Source organism: Xiphias gladius, chromosome 24 (assembly GCF_016859285.1).
Source record: "Xiphias gladius isolate SHS-SW01 ecotype Sanya breed wild chromosome 24, ASM1685928v1, whole genome shotgun sequence".
NCBI lineage: Eukaryota > Metazoa > Chordata > Actinopteri > Istiophoriformes > Xiphiidae > Xiphias > Xiphias gladius.
In genome coordinates this window covers 26,299,941-26,319,205 of record NC_053423.1, presented here as the reverse complement: position 1 = coordinate 26,319,205, position 19,265 = coordinate 26,299,941, and the positions used below count along the sequence as shown (strand labels likewise).

Below are 19,265 nucleotides of genomic sequence, written 5' to 3'. Positions count from 1 at the left end.
ACACAAGGAAATACTGGAATGAAAACACACACACACACACACACACACACACACACACACACACACACACACACACACACACACACAGTAAAACACAGCACAGGAACAGACACATATGTTGAGAGGAATTTAAAGGATCATTTTGATTCAGTCCTTCAGTCTCATTACGAAAAAACCAGAATCATGGAGTTCAGATTGATTCATGTTTGTCTGAGTTTAGCAGCTTTTAAACTGAATATCACTTCAAATGAAATGTATAAATAAACCAAAAAGAAGAAAACCAAAAGCACAACACATGAACACATCAAATACGAACATACAGAAACACAAAATTTTAAACAAAGTTTAATGAATCAAACTGGAGCCTGAAACAGGATAAAAACACTAAAAGTTAGAATAATTGTTTTGATAAATCCTAATAACAGACTGATGAGATTTAATTATTGTAGATATTAATCAAATTAATCATAATTTGTACTGTAATGCTAAATACTTTCACATCTCTCTTCACATTTCTTCAAATAAAAAGTAAAAATAACCTCACAGATTCAGAGGATCTCATTTTATCTAATTACAATTTTTAGATCCCGCTGAAAACACTTAGATCCAAAATAACAAAATCTGTAATGTTTTATGTACTAAAGTACATAATTATTACATATAAACATGTATATGTAAATATATAGATATATATATATATACATATATATTTACACATATTTATATATATATATATATATATATATGTATGTATATATTTATATACTGGCTTCAGAAAGTATTCAGACCCCTTCACTTTTTGCATACATTATTGTGTTGTAGATTTAAATGCAAATCTACAATCTACACTCAATTCACACTCAATCTACACTCAGGAGCTCATAAAGATAAAGTGAAAACATGTCTTTAATTTTTTTTTTGTAAATTTATTAAAAATCAAAAACTGAAATCTCTTATTTACTAAAGTATTCAGATATATAAGTAGTTTGTAGAAGATCCTTTTTCACCATGTAGAGCTTTGAGTCTTTTGGGATTATTCTTTACAAACATTGCACACATGGATTTGGGCAGTTTATGCCGTTCTTTTGACAGATCCTCTACAGCTCCATCAGATTGGATGTGAACTGTCTGTGAACTGCCATCCTCAGGTGTCTCCATATGTGTTCTATGGGGTTTAAGTCTGGGAACTGGCTTGGCCTCTCAGGGACAGTCAGAGACTTGTCCTGAAGCCATTCCAGCTTTGTCTTGGCTCTATACTTAAGATCATTGTTGTGCTAAAAGATGAACCGTTGCCCCAGTCTCAGGTTGGGTGAGATCTGGCGCAAGCTTTCTTCAAGGACCTCCCTGTATTGGGCTGCATTCATCCTTCCCTCAGTTCTGACCAGTCTCCCCGTCCCTGCAGTTCCGATTTATGTAGCTTAATATGGCTACATAAAGTCTCTAAACATTTGCCGTTATATCGTACTTTGTAATTATTGTTGGTCATTTGTGTTTGTCTGAGTTTTGTCTCTTCTAAGGTTAATTCTCGTAAGGTCACAGCGATGTGTTTGTATGTTTAATTTATAATCAGATGTATTCGCAGGTTACAAAGTCCCTGTTTAAAATTTATCACTGGTTTGTACATGAGATAAAGTTTAATTTAATTTAATACTTCTATCCCTCCCACCTCTTTTTAAAAATGTGAGCAGTAACGATTGCTCAGAGTACATTTTTACTGAATTACTTTTTACCTTTAAGTAATTTTACTTAAATAAAATTTACTAGTACTTTACTAGTTAGCCCTTTTACTTGAGTACAGTATTCCATTGGAGAGACGACTTCCCGCGGGACTATTGTAGTCTAACTGGACTTAAGGTTTTTTAGGGTCGTAACTGTGATACAGAAAATAATCAGAGGTCTGCAGCCCACCGACACTATGATGCAGCGGGCCATGTTGAACCCTGCAGCTGTGTGGTTCCTTTCAGTCCAAGTCAATCAACTTTAAACTGGTCTGGAATGTGATTGGTCTGGTTCACAGCTCATCTAATTACATTTGAGTGTTAATCACACCCGACTGAATCATTAAAGTATATTAATGTGTTCACAACGAGGTCATTAAATTCAGTTCATTAATCATAGAGGTGACAAACTGTGTCTGAACACGAAACGTATATGTAAGAAGATATGTGTTTATGACTGTAGTATATTTATGTATATGTAAAACTGATATCTGAAAAGTTTTGTAAATTTTTGGATATCAGTGGAAACACACATAGAAGATGAATCCAGTGTTAAACAATTCAGTGTGTTTTTATTCAGTTTGAGTTAAGTTGAACCTTCAGCAGACTGTCCACAGGGAAACTATCAGACCAAGCTGCATTCAAAAAACATGCATTTTTTTCTGAAGTTTAGAACCTGCAGAAACACTGGTTTCTGTCCTACATTTATGTCCATATATTTCAGACTAAATGTGAGGGTGTGGTGTTTATCATCAGTAACCCCTTTAATGACATCGTACGTGTTGGTTACATTTTGTTCTAAATCACTGAGATAATTTCATGAACACATTCCTTCTCATAATCTCTGTCTCTGGTAATTATTGTCCAACCAGTTCTCCTCTGAATGAGAACTTCATACCACACATAGCACATAGCTCTTTCTCTCACACACACACACACACACACAAACAAACACGCCCATTGAAAACACATGAACACAGATGCCCTGAACATACACGTAGTTTATATATTTTTTTTAATTTCCTGGTAGCAAACGTGTCTGTAGCCCATTTATAGTCAAACTGGTTGCGTTTGTTTTGTGGTTCTTTTTTTATGCAAATGTTCAACAAGCTTCAATGGAATAAAATCTGCTGCAAATCTGGTGTTAATCTGGTTCTAAAGGCAGTAAAACATTGGTATAAATCTATTATAAATCTAGTGTAAACCAGGGCCATTCCCTGCCTTTCCCTTTGCAGTGAACACAGTTTTTCTCTGTTAGCTGGCCTCAGATCTGCTGTGTGGAAAAATGATTACACACATTAAATTAGGAAAAGATAACATTTAAGCACAAAACTTTGGCACAGAAACCCTTCTCAAGACAGAACCTCATTCTACCATAACAAAGCATGGCCCACCTAAAGTACAATTAATAAACTTCTGTATAATTCTTCTATATATTCTTACTTTATTAGGGTACTAACGAAGGGGTAGAACCGTATTATGTTTGTGCCGGTTTATTATTATCATTATTATTATTATTATTATCATTGTTATTATTATTATTATTTGTCATCTTTTGCTGTGGCTCAAAAATGCTGTGAGCTGGAACGAGCTAGAAACATGAAATTTAGCCCAATGACTGGTAATGATGTGTAAGTGCCTCCCAAGAAACATGAGCTCATTCAGCCAGATGGTGGTGCTGTAATTAAGTGATCTACAAAAAAGCCTCCTGGACTATAAAAATCCACCATGATGGATTTTTTGCTAATTTACATGATGTGAAAAATAGTAACACTCCATAGACTTTTTAAATTCTGACTCTATCAACACCTAATCTGGCATACAGCATTGCAGGACTGAAATACATGGGCAAGATCGGTCCATAACAATGGCCACCATCAACCAAAAAACTTTGCAAAGGGCAGGGTTTAGCGGGAAATTGCCCATAACTCATGTTGTCTTAGAGTAATCCTGATTGAACTCAGTGGGGACATCTGGTATTGTGTCCTGAACATACATACCGATACATTTAATACTATGAAAATAAAAATAAATCAAACATACCGCACAACCTGGAGCCATTGTAGCTGCAGCAGGGCAAAAAACGACTCGGCATCGCAATAGCACCTTCCATTACATCACCCTCTCTCGCTTTTCATAACCCTGTCATTAACTTCAGTCAACGTATTCACTGTTGCTACTTCCTTTTAGTAGGAAAATATTAATAAGCAGCTCTAGAGTAGATTTTTTTCATCAATGAGCTCCCCAATGCATTTGTTAAATGGTAGACAAGATAAGATATTATATCTACTCGATCACTTTGTTGACTTTAGAGTTTGTTCTCTGCATACCTTGTGATGATGAAAGTGTGACTGGTCTCAGTCCTTCTTTAAACAGAATTAAACCAGCTTGTGACTTTGCTCTTTGTCAAGCCGGAAACATGGTCCTTGCTGCTCGCAGCTTTAATTTTGGGTAATTGAGCTGCTTCCTTCTGTTGGGCGCAAAAAGGCTAGAATCCACAAATTGCCTCTTGCAGCTATATTTTTAGTTTTGATAAATCATTCATGTTTATTCATCTTTGCTAGATTTTTTCTTTATCTTTAATTGCATTTTAACTGGATAATGGATATGCACTTTTGCAGTGTGTGAGAGCTGGCTTTGTCTGTTTCTGTTGTTTGTATGTATTGCCTTTACTGTGTGAGCAGTTACCACCTTTGCCCAGTTAGTTATCTAGCCTTAGTCTAAACTCAGTGTAAATCTGGTCCAAACCAGATATAAATTTGCTATAAATTTGGTCTAAATCTGGTCTAAACGCTGTTTCAATCTGGCTTTGTGTAAATCTGGTCCAATTAATCTGGTGTAAGCAGAAAGAACAGAAACAACTGGAGCTGCTTTTTTCTGGTAATTTTAACTTCAACTAAAACAGATTGAGACAGTGCATTTAAACTGGATCAAACAGTGTTAAACTGAGTGTAGACAGACAGGTCATCAGAGGGAGGAGGAGGGGCAGAGTGTCTGAGTATAAAAGCTGCTGCTCCCTTTCTGCCGAGTTCAGAAACTCAAGAAACTCTGAAGTTTCCTCATATTGACCTGCTGAACAACAACATGCTCCAACGGTGAGTTCATTCTTCACTTCTGATGAACTGTAATTAATTCACTTTATTAAACTGTTTGACTGACAGAGCGATTTTTCAGTTTAGACTTTACAGTTTAAATTACCTAATTAACAGAATTTATTCTACGTCACCGCTGCATATTCACAACTACTGCTCAACATGAAACTTAACAAAACTTCATGAAACATCTCATGAAAATCATCATTTGAGGCTTATGAAACTCTCTGCTCACAGACATAATAACTGTAATTACTGTAATTAAGTAATTATCTGATGTTCGAACATTTTGTGCTGTCGACTTAATTACACCTGATTAACTGATGTTCGTCCTGGAGTTCACAATGGTTTTTATATGTCAGATACTTTAGCAGTTTCATTTTGGGACTTTTGAAGTTTCCTCCTCAGCATTTCAAAAGGAAAGATTTTTTTTTTCATCACGACGTTCACCTGATGGCGAAATCAGACTTTATAGTCAACACATGATTAACTGATTCATTATGATGGAAAGCTTTAATTTAAAGTAAACAACATGAAACTACATTTCTTTAATAACTGAACTAAACTTTTGATTCTTTACTACACTTTCCTATTGATATTTGTTTCCTTTTATTAAAGTCCAGTACTTTTACTTTGTTGTGCCTTTCTGCAGCTGACATCAATATTCAGGTTTTATTTGTTGGCCTGTCTGTGTGTGTCTGGTCTGAATAAATCCTGCAGAAGGACTGCAGTGTTTTAGGATAAAGCAGCAGTCTTCTATGGTTTTTACCCGACATTCGACTCTCATTATGAACCTTAAAGTTTTTCTATCTCTTTGAGGATCTGATCTGGTTTTCTTTTGCTCGTTTCTCTCTATACATTGGAAAAGAACAGACGCTTTGTTTTTTTTCTGTGGAGGAAACACAAAGAAACACAGTCATTAAACCCGTCTGGCTTAAGACCGGTTTCACCCGCCTGCGACTGAACACACCTGAAATTCTTCACTTCACATTTGTCACTTTATTCTTTATCTTACATTGTTGGAAGTCTTTATTTAACTTTATTTTACATGTTTGACATTATTTTACATTCTTTATTTTTCATTCTTTACCTTTGTCACTTTACATTTTTTATTTCTACTTTCTTTAGTTTACATTCATTGCTTTATGTTCATTTTACATTCATCATTTTACATTGGTCACTTTTCATTCTTATTTTATGTTCTTTGCTTTGTGTTTGTCGCTAGTTTACTTTTGTGACTTTATGTTCATTTTACTTTGGTCACTTTATACTTTTTACTAGGTGTTCTTTAGTTTACTCTTGTTGTCGAGAGAAAGAGAGAGAAAACTTTAAATAACTGTCTTTTTCAATCTGTGGCGTTATCTGTTTACATGATGATGGATTTTATCTTAAATTATTTTGATGATGTGAATTCTCTGATTATTTATTTGGATTTTTATAATATTATTAATTTACTTTGTGATGTGATGTTTATATTTGGTGGTACTGTCAGTATACACTGAAGACATTTTTGAATCTTTATGAGGTGTAAACACAGTGTTTCAGACTGTGACATAGTGAAAAAGTTTTTGTCCTTCTCTTTTCCTGTACGACATCACGTGTGTGTGTTTGTGTGTGTGTGTGTGTGTGTGTGTGTGTGTGTGTGTGTGTGTGTGTGTTACAGGTGTTCTGTGTTGCTGCTCGTTGCTCTTGTTGCTGTTTCTCTGGCAGCTCCACTCCAAGGTAAGCTGTGACATCATAAGTGATCAATAATGTTATTGACAATCAGTTTATTGAGAATCATCCATTTATTACTACTGATTATTTCATACATCACATCATATGATTACAAATGATTACTGTTAAACACCTGAAGAATGATCCATAATTGCCATATTCATATTTATTTGAATTGATCATACATTTTAAATTTTAAAAAATCATAACAAGTAAGCTTCCATTTATCCATTTATAATGGAAAATTATTTTAACTCACAAAATAACACAAGGAAAAATCACTGTAAAAAAGGCAGTAAGTTAATTCCAATCAGTTCAATGACACACTTTAGAATGTCATTATGACCTGTCATAACAATTCACTGTAATGACACTGTAATGATAACAATTAAAATTATTATCAATCAATTAAAAATCAATAATATATGTATAACTTGGAGCATTCATTATTAAACTATCATTTATAACTATAAACTTTGTTTAGGTAAACAAAATGTTATGACCCACATTATATTATATTCAAGATTTTTGTTAGTTTTGTTTGTTAGTTAGGCAGAAGCAATTCCAGCCCAGAGGGATCCACTGTGTCCACAACTGGTTTGCATGTCTTGATCAATCTACTGATATTGTCATTTAGGTAGGAGTATAGGTCATTTTTTACAAAGGATGATTTTCCAACACAGTTTGGATGAAACCATGTCCACTTCCATATCACGAAAGCCTCATCAGGATGACCGAAGTGACCCTAACCCTAACCAATACGGAAGTGGGTGTGGTTTCATCTAAATTGGGTAAGAAAAAAAATACAGGCATCCAGTCAAGGTGGGCAATTCGTCTTTCACATCTCTCCAAAATCTCTGCGTCATTGTACATTTCCAAAACATGTATACATACATACCAATTTCTGAGTTACTTCTAATACACTGAGAAGAGTTTAAGCCCAGCCCGCTCCTCAGTAGTGGTGTATAAAGCAACCCGTGTAATATCTTAAATTGTGATTCTTTGTCAGCGTTATAGCTAAGAATAGTGAGTGTGCTCCCATTGACTGATGACCATATATTGTCATCTATATGTTCTCCTATATCAGCCTGCCATCGTCTACTAATATAATCTGTAAAATAAGTAAAATTTTAAAAAAAAAGTCTCAAACAAATAAAATAAATCTATTTGGCATGGGCTGTGTGGAACGTCTTCTAGAAAAGAAGTTTGGAGGCAGTGTGGTTTTTGGGATAAAGTGTTGCATTTGTAAACAGCGGAAAAAAACAGATTGTTGTAAAAATATCTACTTTCGGGCCCTCAAAAGACTGCATTGTTCCTCCCTCATAGAGTCTATTAAATTGGTCTAAACTCATTTCTTGCCAGTGTCTAAGATCCACATCCTGACATGGAGCGAGGAAATCTGAGTTACTCCATATGGGAGGCAAATGTAAAAAATTAATTTTAAAATTGAAACAAACTTTAATGGTGTTTCATTCAGTGTATTCAAAACAAAGATACTTTGAACCTAAATTTAATTTAACCGAAACTTTTGTTTTATTGTAGTTAACAAAAAGAGAGTCCTTCAGCGTTAGTAAATCAAAACTCCTGGATTCCATGTCGATTCCCTTATATGTAACATCAGGATTCACCCACTCATATATATATATATATATATATATATATAAATATGTATATATATATATATATATATATATATATATATACACACACTGCAGTATATATACACTGCCCAGTAGAATAGCCTTTTGTTTGGGACTCCTAGATCCTCTTGTTCCTTAAGTGGCTGCAGTTCACCAGTTAAACTCATCTCATTCTCTTTTGCCCTGCCAGATAAATTGTGTAAAAGTTTTATCAAATTTGCAAAGAAGCCATTCAGAAGAAGGTTTTGGCAGCATCTGTAGCCTACGTAGCATGTAGCAAACCTCTTTAATGTGTGTTTGAATAGGCCTAAAATTTAGTTTGACAGTTCATGGAGAGAGGGGCCATTTCTTATTTCAAAATAGGTTATCCCTTAAGGGATCCAGTAAGAGGGAAATCCACAAAGTTGGGGTGGTGCACCTATATGAATGGCCTCTGTTTTTCATAAGTTTGGTATAAAAACTGAGGAATGTTCAAACTGTTGCAAACATTCAATTAAACATGGAATGGTGATTTGTAACTCAACTAAGTACAGCAGGACATTGTTCGCATAAAGGGAGATTTTGTTTTCCACACTAATCACTGTTTATTGGCAACAAAATTATGCCCATAAGGAGAGGAACACCCTACCTACAGTAAAACATGGCAGAGGTTCTATCATGCTGTGGGGCTGCTTTGCTGCCTCTGGTATTGGAAGCACTGAATGTATCAAAGGAATGATGAAATCAGAAGATTGCCAAGGCATTTTAGAGGGAAAGTGTTACCCAGTGTCAGAAAAGTAGGTTTTAGACGAAGGTTTTGGATCTTTGGATCCTCTGTTAAATCTTTCTTAGAAATACACTTTTTACCAGCCATGAAAGCGTGGTTGGCATTGTTTTTACCTTGTGAGTCTGTGTGTGTCATCTTGGCAAATGTGGTCCTGGAGACACCGACTATAGCTGCAGCTACCACAGAGGTGGTCCTGGCTGGGTGGCTGGGTGACTGGCTGTCTCTCAACAGAATGGTCAACACGTTAGCATCACAATAATGCAAGATACTGAGTACGCATGGGTCAAAACATCAACATGTGGATGCGTGTTGTGGCTGCTGTGAGTTCAGTTCCAAGATGTTCTCTAGTTAACAATTGCTTTGTCTTGAACAGTTTTATTATTTTATGTTTTTACTTTGTGCCTTAATGGGATTATGTTTTAACTTGACTTGCTGTTATTATTACTTCCACTTTTATTTAGCATTTATTTTTTATTTTTTAGTTTTATTTTTTTGTAAAGTACTTTTTACGTGTTTTTTTAAAAGTACTATGTAAATATTATTATTATTATTATTATTATTATTATTATTATTATTATTATATGTATAACTTGAAACAATCATTACAAAACATTTTTGAACTAATAATTTTTATTAACACTTTAAGTGTTTTTAATGTTTATTGTTTTACACCTTTACAACATTTAAAAGTTATTTATTATTACATTATTGTATTTAAATTATTATTATTAGCCACATATTTATTCATGATCCTTAACAAATTTATGATTTGTCATTAATATGTTTATGTATGTAACATTGATGCTATAAATTAGTTATGGAACTGATCTTGTGAAAAAGTCATAAGTAAAATATATATCATATTATAGGTGCCTTGTTTGTTATGTTTTATAATTATAAGATGCGAAGATAAACTACAAATATATATATATGCATAATATAAATGTAGACACATGGAAGAAATATTATACATATACATGGTGAATATAAAGTAAACAGTATAGACAAACTTTACGGTATAAAAGTGTAGATTAGATATAACAACAAAGGTATAGATGGTATAGATTAAGTATTTTAGATTCTATTTATAACTGTAAATATTACAAACAATGTATGTTTTGTATATAACTGATATATAAGTTACAGATTGTATAATTAGATGGAATGGGATACATGAGAGACGATGGAGCTGAAAAAATACTTCACATTAGTTGTTTTTATTACAAATTCTAAGCAGTCATTGAGGTCATTGTACATAAAACATAAAAAGGTGTAAAATTTTTACATGTGTTGAACCTTAGGATATTTAAACGATATAACATTTGATTATTTATATTACACCTGTGTTATGTGTCTGTCTGTGTCACTAACTGTCTGTCTGTCGGATCTTGTGTTTTCTTGTGTTAAAGGAGGGACACCGGATGATGGTAAATATAATCTTTCAAATTTTTAGTAATTTAATCTTTAAATTGTCTTTAAAGCAGCTGGATAAACGGAGCAGCCAATCAGAGTGCAGCAAAATTGTTACATCAGGCTAGCAGTGTAAAGTCCTGATAGCGTCCTCTAGAGGCTATACATTCATTACAGCCACAGTTACCTGCTGATTTAGTCAGTGTTTCAGCTCCTTGTTTCAGATTCTAAGAGTGATCTGGAGTCAGAAACACTCAGAAACTGAACTTATTTTATTTTACGACATCTTATATGTTTACTGTTTGTTTGTGCACCACTGCTGGCTCACCTGAATGGTAACACACACACAAACCCATAAACACATACACGCAAACATTAATACACACATAAACACACACAACCACACACAAAACACTCAGCAACATTAATACAAATACACGCACTTATACAAATACACATCTATACATATATACACACAAACAGATATACGCACACACTGACAGTTCAGGTGTACCTTGTTTATTTTATTATTGCTGTTGTAGGAGGAACTACAGTTGAACCTGTGACTGCAAAGCCAGGTAACAACACTGCACACGCTGCATACACAATGTATACACATTAAACACACTCCATTCACACTGCATGCACACTGTATGCACATTAAACACTGTATGCACACTGCATGTTTATTTGTCTACACAGATCGTGCTGACATCCTCAACTCTGTTGAACAGACTGAAGGTATCCTTCCTGCTCACTTATCCGTTTGCTCACCTGTCTGACTGCTCACCTGTCCGTTACCTGTCTGTCTGTTCACCTGTTCACCTGTATGTCTGTTCACCTGTCTGTCTGTTTCAGTTCCCTCGGAATCAGATGAGACCCCTGAATCTCCAGGTCAGTGTCTCATGTGGGTTATTCCATTAACATGTGCATTAAATTATAATCCAGTTTAAATTTAATGAGCAACAAATTAAGATTCTTGCTCTTTTCTTTCCTTGTTATATTTCCGTCTTATCTTTCCATCTTATTTTATGATTGCAAAGTTGAATTTCAAATAGTTGTAATTGTTTTTGTGTGTAAGCCGCTACAGACGACAGTGATGGAAAAGATTCCACAACAGAGGAAATGGACAAAGCTGATAGTGAGAATAACATTACAGTCTTTGGTATCCAGACACTAACCATATGACCAGACATGAACGGGTGACTGACTAGGCCAATTAAGCACAGGCCCGGGGCCCAAGGAGTCTGGGGGCCTTGGGGCCCCAAGACACAAATCAACCACGAAGATACTCAATACCACCACAAAGAGATTCAAAACCACCACAAAGAAACTAAGCTCCTAACTATTTCAGCTACTGGTGCTGCGAATACTGCCTTTAAAACAACTACTACTACTGTTCTTGTTATTACAATGACTACCTCCACTACTACCACTGCACATCTGGCGAAATGTATGTGGCACATCAAAGAACATCATCACATCACTGTACGTTTATTTGTCTCCACAGGTGATGCTGACATCATAGACTCTGTTGAACATACTCAAGGTAGCCTGTCTTTCTGTTGTTATATCTGTTGACCTGTCTGTCTGCTTACCTGTCTGTTTGTCTGTTTACCTGTCTTTTCTTTTTTTAATAATTGCAACCAAAAATAAAGCAGTCCATCAGAGGCCCACTCAGTTCACAGGGTTTGTGTTTTGATAACAGATGAATTTCTGTGATTTTTTTTCCTCAGGTTCTATATGATACAAAAATGTTCTCACACTGATTTCAGCTGAAAGGCTTGAGAGGTTCCTGGTCTACACAGGAACTGCATAGGTTATACTACATGAAGTATTTCATGAGGAGGTTAAGAACAAGACATCAGCACTAAGTCTAATGAAACTGCTGGACTGATGTTATGTCTTTGTAGGTAGAAACAGTCTGCAGACCTCCCCTGAATCTGACTCTGGTAAAGACAAACATTCATCCTGTTAGTCCTGAGGTACTAGTACTGATCATCATTTAACACGTGGTTCCAGTACATTTAATACATAAGTTGTTCCTAGAGTGATATACCCTGCCTATAAACTAAATATGAGTCTTTAAGTACATGCTTATATAAATGCATGTACATCTAATAGATATGTTTTGTTTGTATTTATTTTGACTGCTATTTAAAAGAATAAAAATCACACTATTCACAAAAAATCCTGTTAGTGAAAGTAACTGCAGTTAGCATCAGCCAGATGCTGCTCAGCTTTAGTTTTTTTTAAAGTGTACCGCTTCTACTGTAACTGCTACTACTACTTACACTCTTGTTACTGCGACTTCTGCCACTACAACTGCTGCTACTTCTGTTATTGCTACCACTACTACTACATAATGTATGCGACATGTGACACATCATATGGCATTATGACATCATCACATCATTATACACATAAATTATACATTTGTCTCCACAGCTGCTGCTTAACTTTGTGATTTCACGCCTTTTTTTCTCTGAAACCGTAAATCAACCAGCAGAGAGAGACTGAGAGGAAAGAAACTTCAAACCAAACCCCCAGAAAGAATGAGAATGTGAAATTCCTTAAAAACATACAAGGACAGACAGTAGATGTGTTTGACATGCAGAATATTTGCATTTGATAGAAGGCTGCAGCATTTTAAAAAGGTTTCTTTTTTCTGTTGATAGGAGGAGGTTTGTCAGATCGACTGCTTGACGTTAAAGTCTTCTTTTTGACTTTATGTACTATTACACCGTTCGGTGAAGGAATAACTACAGGAATAACTACAAAACTCATTGTTATACAGTAAAATATTTCCCTGGAGTACAATCAGAAGTGATTTGGGCCCAAACAATAAACTGCATTGCTATTAAGTCTTACTAAACTGCTGTTTTTTCTCTGCAGATGTAAACAGTGAGGAGTCTGATACCGAGCTCAGTAAGTTAAATGGTCTAAAAAACCCATTTTTCTGAAAAACTGAATCATTAAGTACTGATCAGAAATATTGAACGAAAAACACAAACCCATGGACAGAATATACTCGTAGTACTACTACTGATAATACTGTTACTATCAGTAGAATCAGCGGTAGTTAAAACTACTATTGATGATTCTACTGATACCACTACTGATACTAATACTGTTATTTCTGCTTCATCTGCTACGATTGCCACTACTACTACGACTACTGCTTCAGACACTACTACAATTACAGCCTATACTGCTACTACTAGTAGTTCTACTTTTAGCAGCTAAGCCTAAACTTAAAGCCACTGTGGGGTTTCATAGAGGTAATTAAGTGACACGCTCGCCGTACCACAGCTGCAGTGTCTACTGAAACAGTCCAACTTCTGCTTCTTGCTTTTTACTGGATATTTATTTCAGTTTAATGGTCTTCAACCTTAAATACAAGAATCCATAACCAGGGTGTGCATATATCTCCATACAGCCAAACATTTCATCAGTACAACAGAGCGTTTACATGGCTTGGCTCGGCGGTCAAAAACTGTTTGCGCGCCTCCCTCTAGCAACAGCTGTACCTGAGTGAAAGTATCCTAACTACATAACAAATGACCCAAAACACAAAGGTGACACATATTGGACCAATTTGGTGTCCTGCTAGAAAAGGCTCTTACACTATTGATTCTACTCCTATAACTAGTACTATGGCAACAAGTACTGCTGCCATTACTGCTAATACTATTACTGCCGCTACTTCTAAGGTTGCTACTGTAACTACTACAATTGCTTATACTACTGCTATTACTACTACTTCTACTGCTGCTATTACTATTGCTACTGTAAGTATGGCTACTGAAACTACTAGTACTACAGCTACTACTACTCTTACTACTGTAATCACTGTTCCTACCCCTAATACTACTAACACCAATAATACTGCCTTGACCAATGGTGCTGCTACTACACAATGCAACGCTAATCCTTCAAGTATATGATGTTGAATCATACATCGAGTATCATGTAACATTGCTTCATGTGTTAAAAGGCATAATATATGCGACGTTATGACATCATAATTATGACATAGTATGTGACATGTGACATATCATATGGCATCATCACATCATTACACGTTCTGTTGATTTGTCTCTGATTTGTCTTGACAGCTGCTGGTGATGGCGTCCACTCTCTTGAACAATCAGAAGGTAATCTGTCTTTTCTCCTGACTTCAGCATCAGGTTACCTACTTCCTTCTTTGTTTACATGTCTTTAGTTTGTTTAATGTTGATGATTTCACAACTATTTTTTCTATGAAACGGTAAATCAAATAGCAGAGACAGACTGAGAGGAAAGAAACGTCAAACTAAACCCCCAGAAAGAATGAGAATGTTAAATTCTTTAAAAACATACAAGGAAACACATTTTTCTGCTTATCTGTCTGTTTCAGCTCCTTCAGATTCAGCCAAGACAACTGAAGCACACAGTCAGTGTGTGTTGTTTCTAAATTCTTGGATGAGTTTAAATCTAATGTGTTTGAAATCAAGCACATACATGTAGAATCTATAAATTTGTTAGAATCTTGCAGCACAAAAAACTGGATTAACTCATTCTGTGTTAACACCATCTCTAATGATAATATTTACTGAGATAAATTTATAAAATGATTAAGAGAAAAAATATCAGAAAACAGAAAAAAAATATATTGTTTCAATAATGTAAGGAAGTTAAAAAACCTACAGCCTGATAAAAGGCCCTACTCTGTTTTAGCTATGTAAGCATTCTGTAAGTTATAAATATGAATAGCCTGTGCTGGTTCTGTGTGTCAGGGTTCATACGACTGCACAGATTTCACATTTGGAACCGATCAGATGCATCCCTGATGGGACTGATGTTGGATAAGAATCTATTATTATTATTATTATTATTATTATTATTATCATCATCATCATCAATATTGATATTATCCCCATTTAAAATAGTTTTGCAAACAAAGTCAGCAGAAAATCATCAGTGATTATGTTCTATTTAGAAATCAAATTTACAGAAAAGGAAAACGGAAAGATCCAGTTTCCTTTCCTCTTTTCTACTCCATTCTTTGTGAGATTCAGACAAAGGATTTAGTTTTTTTTCAGGTTTACTAACACCCTGATGGCTTGATCAAACACAGATGTGTTTCCACACAGTTTTTCTTTGGTACAGTGTGTCTTACAACCTGGCATTCTTATTTAGGCATACACCAAAGTTAGAATGTTTTAAATGTACTGTATCTTGCATCATTCATCCTGTTAAAACTGCAGCCTGATAGCCGACCCAGCTACGTCTAAGGTATTGATCACACAGATTTGTGTCAACAAGCCAAAAACTGTTCTACTCCTGTGTAGCACAGTTTTTGGCTTGTTGACACAAATCTGTGTGATCAATACCTTAGACATAGCTGGGTAAAGACCGACCACAGATTCACCATGCTGATGTTTAACAGACACGTGATAACAGATAATAACAGATGAGTGTGTAATATCTTTAATCCTCAGATACTGAGGACACTACAGCCGAAGTACAAACTGAGGACAGCACTGCCACTGATGACAGCAGTGACGTTGACTCAATTGAAGACTCAAACACTGACAATGTTTCTGACATTGAAACTGAGGCTGATGCTGACGTTGTCACAGCAGAACCGGACGACATCCAGACCGTAGATGACAGTATGGGTGTAGAAGACTTAGCAGAGGGTTGGGAGGCAGGGAGTGAGAAGCAAGAGATTCCTAAGGAGGAGGGAGATGAAATTATAAACACTGATGTGTCAGAGGAGGTAGAACCAGCAGAGGGTGAGGTAGAGGTGGAAATCCCAGAGGTGGAAAAAAGTGAATGGATAGACGACAGTATGTTCGAAGTAGACAGTGAGATGAGTCAGGCTGACAGTGATGGTAGTGATGTGGATGGCAACACTGACAGTGAAGCTGAGCCCAACAGTGACATGCAGGACTCTGACCTCACTGATGAGGAGGAGGAGATGAATCAAGACGACTCTGCAAAATCAGATACTGAGGATCCTGAAGAGCAGAGTCCAGAAACTCTGGACTCCATTGAAGGTAAACTCTGACTGATAACTTAAACAAAACTATTGATAGACAGGTTACCAGCACTGATCAAGGAAAGATTTCAGTTCATAAATTCTTTGTGTTTATAAGGTATTCAAGAATACTTTAGAATTCAGATGTCAGATGAGTTAATGTGTTCTTCTGAATTTAAATGCCAAAAAGTCTAGATGAAGTTTTCAGAAGTTGAAGTAAAGAACGTATAGATCAAGATGGAGAAATCTGAGGACAAACAAAGAATTCATGAGTTCGTGTAATTTATGTTAAAGAATTTGAAAAGTCAGGTGCAAGAATTTTAGGATCCAGACTTAAATTATAAGAATTAAGGCGTTAACAAATTAAGGCATCAAAATAAAAAGTTAAAACCAATAATTTGATGGTCAACATATATTTGAGAGGTCAAAATAAAGAGCTCAAAATCATAATAAGAATTCAAAAGTGACGATGAAAAGGTCAAACGTGAAGAGGAAGAATTCTGAGGTTATCAAAAAAAAAATAAGGCATCAGGATAAAAAGCTAAAACAATTAATTCAGAGGTCACACATTCTAGTTCATATTCAGGGTGGAGAATTTAAAAGTCAAGATAAAGATTAAAAGCCAAAATAAATAATTCAGAGGACATGATGAAGAGCTCAAAGATCAGGATGAAGATGTCAGAGGTCAAAATGAAGAGTTCAAATATCAAGACACATTCAAAGGTCAGTTTGAAAAATCCAAAGCGTTTAGTTCAAACAGAAAAAAAAAGCTCTGTCTAACCAACAAACCTGAAGAATACGGTAATGTCAGAATATAGATGAACAAATGCCCATGGTTCAAAAAATCTGCTTCCAGCTCAGATTCATGTTATGGATTCATGTTCTTTCTTGTTGCAGGGACACCTGCTGACCAACCAGACCAACCTGATGACTCCAACCCCGCCCCCACAGAGGGTAAGGGTCAAACCCTACTCTGACATCACACTGCCTCACAGCCAGTCACAGTTCAGTTCTAGTTGTAGCTTTCAGAAACAAATTCAGAATTACAGTATTTCAATTTAGTTTTGTGTCAATAGATGGTTCAGGTTTACACGCAGAACTGGATTCAGTTTTTCAGTCTTGTTTACCTTTGGCCTAATTTATAGATTCTTAAATTCACCAAATGCCAGCAGTTAAAGAGTTTGTTATGTAAATTAGACTGCTGTTAGCATACTGTTGTATTGCAGCATAAAAACCGATGTGAAGAGATTATAGAGAAACAATCATACTATAGTTTTTATTTACTATTTTATTAACCAGACTAACGGAGGTAAAACTGGATCTTTTTAAATCTGTTTTCTTCTTTTAGCTATGGTTTAGATGCTCAGCCTCTGATCTGTGGAAGGTCACCGACTCCAGGTATCATTACACACTGGCATTGCTGATGGAAACAAACCTTTAAACTTAAATACATGGACTTCAATGTCAATTTTTATGCAGATGATACAATTTTATATGCCTCAGGTTCTTACTCATCTTCATTCCGCCTTTGATGCTTTTCAGTTCTTATTTATTGACTTGTTCTAAATGCAGATAAGACAAAATACATCCACCACTGTCTCTGACTGTCCTGCCATTAAAACTTTAAATGGTACCCTAATGCCTTTTCTGATTAATACGAATAATGAGGAATCGGTTGTTCACGATTCATATTCAACATTTGACTCAAAAATTAAAGCTCTAGCATGCTGTCACACTGTCCCATTATTACTTTAGCAGCTCAAAATTTATCGTAGTGCATTATGCTTTATGCTTTATGCGTCACAATCAGAGCAGAGATGAGTATCAGTATCTCTGAGCTCTTGTAGTTCAGACATACTGAGCTGACTCATTAAGTGACGTGTTTTTTTGTTTTCTCCCATCAGAACCAAGCCCACCGCCTCCACAGTGGAATACAGTCACCATGACAACAACAACAACAATAACAACAAGCTAAACTGCAACTAAAATATTCGGCTTTCTGTTGTTTTCATTCCTCAGCTCATTCTTGAATGGTTGTCTGTTCTTTTCAAACTCTGGCTTCTTTAGTTTTCATCAGGTTTAAAAATGAATAAGAAGTCTTTCTTCCACCAATCAACTGTCCGCGTCTCTGCAATGTCACTGTCCTATAACCTGTTTTACTCTCTGCCTGTCTGTCTGCTTTTGGTCTAATGCGGAAATATTAAAAAAAGTTGCTGATCTCAGATCTACTCTGTTTGTCTTTGTTCACACATTAAAGTGTACATAAAGTCCATCGTTTACATTACAAAGATCAACTTTACTGTTTTTAAAACAAAGTAATGTCGGACACAACTGATTGTCTGTACACAGAGGAACTGCTAATAAAGTTTGAACTGTCAGAAACTTCAATGAGTCTTTATTTTAAAGTTCAACATGTTTCTGTGTCCAATCAGATTTTTCAGATAATTCAGTGTAATTAAAAACAGATTTCAGATACTGATCTGCAGTTCTATAAGATATCATTTCATTTTTCAGCTCAGGGGATGCCAAAACTGATCTCAGCTAAATAATGATAAACTGATGTTTTTAGGTTAAATTCTGTGGAGAAAGAAGATGTCTGGTTCGTCTACAGAACACTGGAGAACATTTAAAATAAGACTGGAGACTGCTATGACCCGCGTAGCAAGGGTCACATGACCAACAGAAAAACTTGAGATTGTTAGTACGCTAGCTTTCTGTAGCCTGTTCTGTGGAAGAGGTGACCGTATAACTCCCCATTTGTCATGTATAATCAGTTTACAAATATATATTTATATATACATATACAGATCAAGACATATTTTATATTATTCCAGCTGTGTTTTACTATATTGTCATTCATTATCTGTTTATCCAGCAGCCTCCACTGATGTGTGTCCA

The 19,265-nt window shown here is 35.5% G+C and overlaps 1 protein-coding gene across 1 annotated transcript; it reads left to right on the top strand.

Moving 5' to 3' along the window:
- Positions 1–4,766: 4,766 nt before the first annotated feature.
- Positions 4,767–18,708, top strand: LOC120786701 (clumping factor A-like). The gene is made up of 13 exons (XM_040122263.1): positions 4,767–4,813; positions 6,474–6,532; positions 10,342–10,359; positions 10,885–10,920; positions 11,045–11,083; positions 11,201–11,236; positions 11,853–11,891; positions 13,238–13,270; positions 14,461–14,499; positions 15,826–16,386; positions 17,265–17,321; positions 17,716–17,765; positions 18,272–18,708. The coding sequence occupies exons 1-12, from the start codon at positions 4,803–4,805 to the stop codon at positions 17,724–17,726; spliced, it is 939 nt and encodes a 312-aa protein (XP_039978197.1). The 5' UTR covers positions 4,767–4,802; the 3' UTR covers positions 17,727–17,765; positions 18,272–18,708.
- Positions 18,709–19,265: the final 557 nt, after the last annotated feature.

What these genes read in the sequence shown, in the direction of transcription:
- LOC120786701 (XM_040122263.1), top strand. An exon ending in CTCTGTTGAACATACTCAAG is followed by an intron (nt 11,892 to 13,237) that starts GTAGCCTGTCTT and finishes TTTTCTCTGCAG; the next exon opens with ATGTAAACAGTGAGGAGTCT. An exon ending in AACTCTGGACTCCATTGAAG is followed by an intron (nt 16,387 to 17,264) that starts GTAAACTCTGAC and finishes TTCTTGTTGCAG; the next exon opens with GGACACCTGCTGACCAACCA.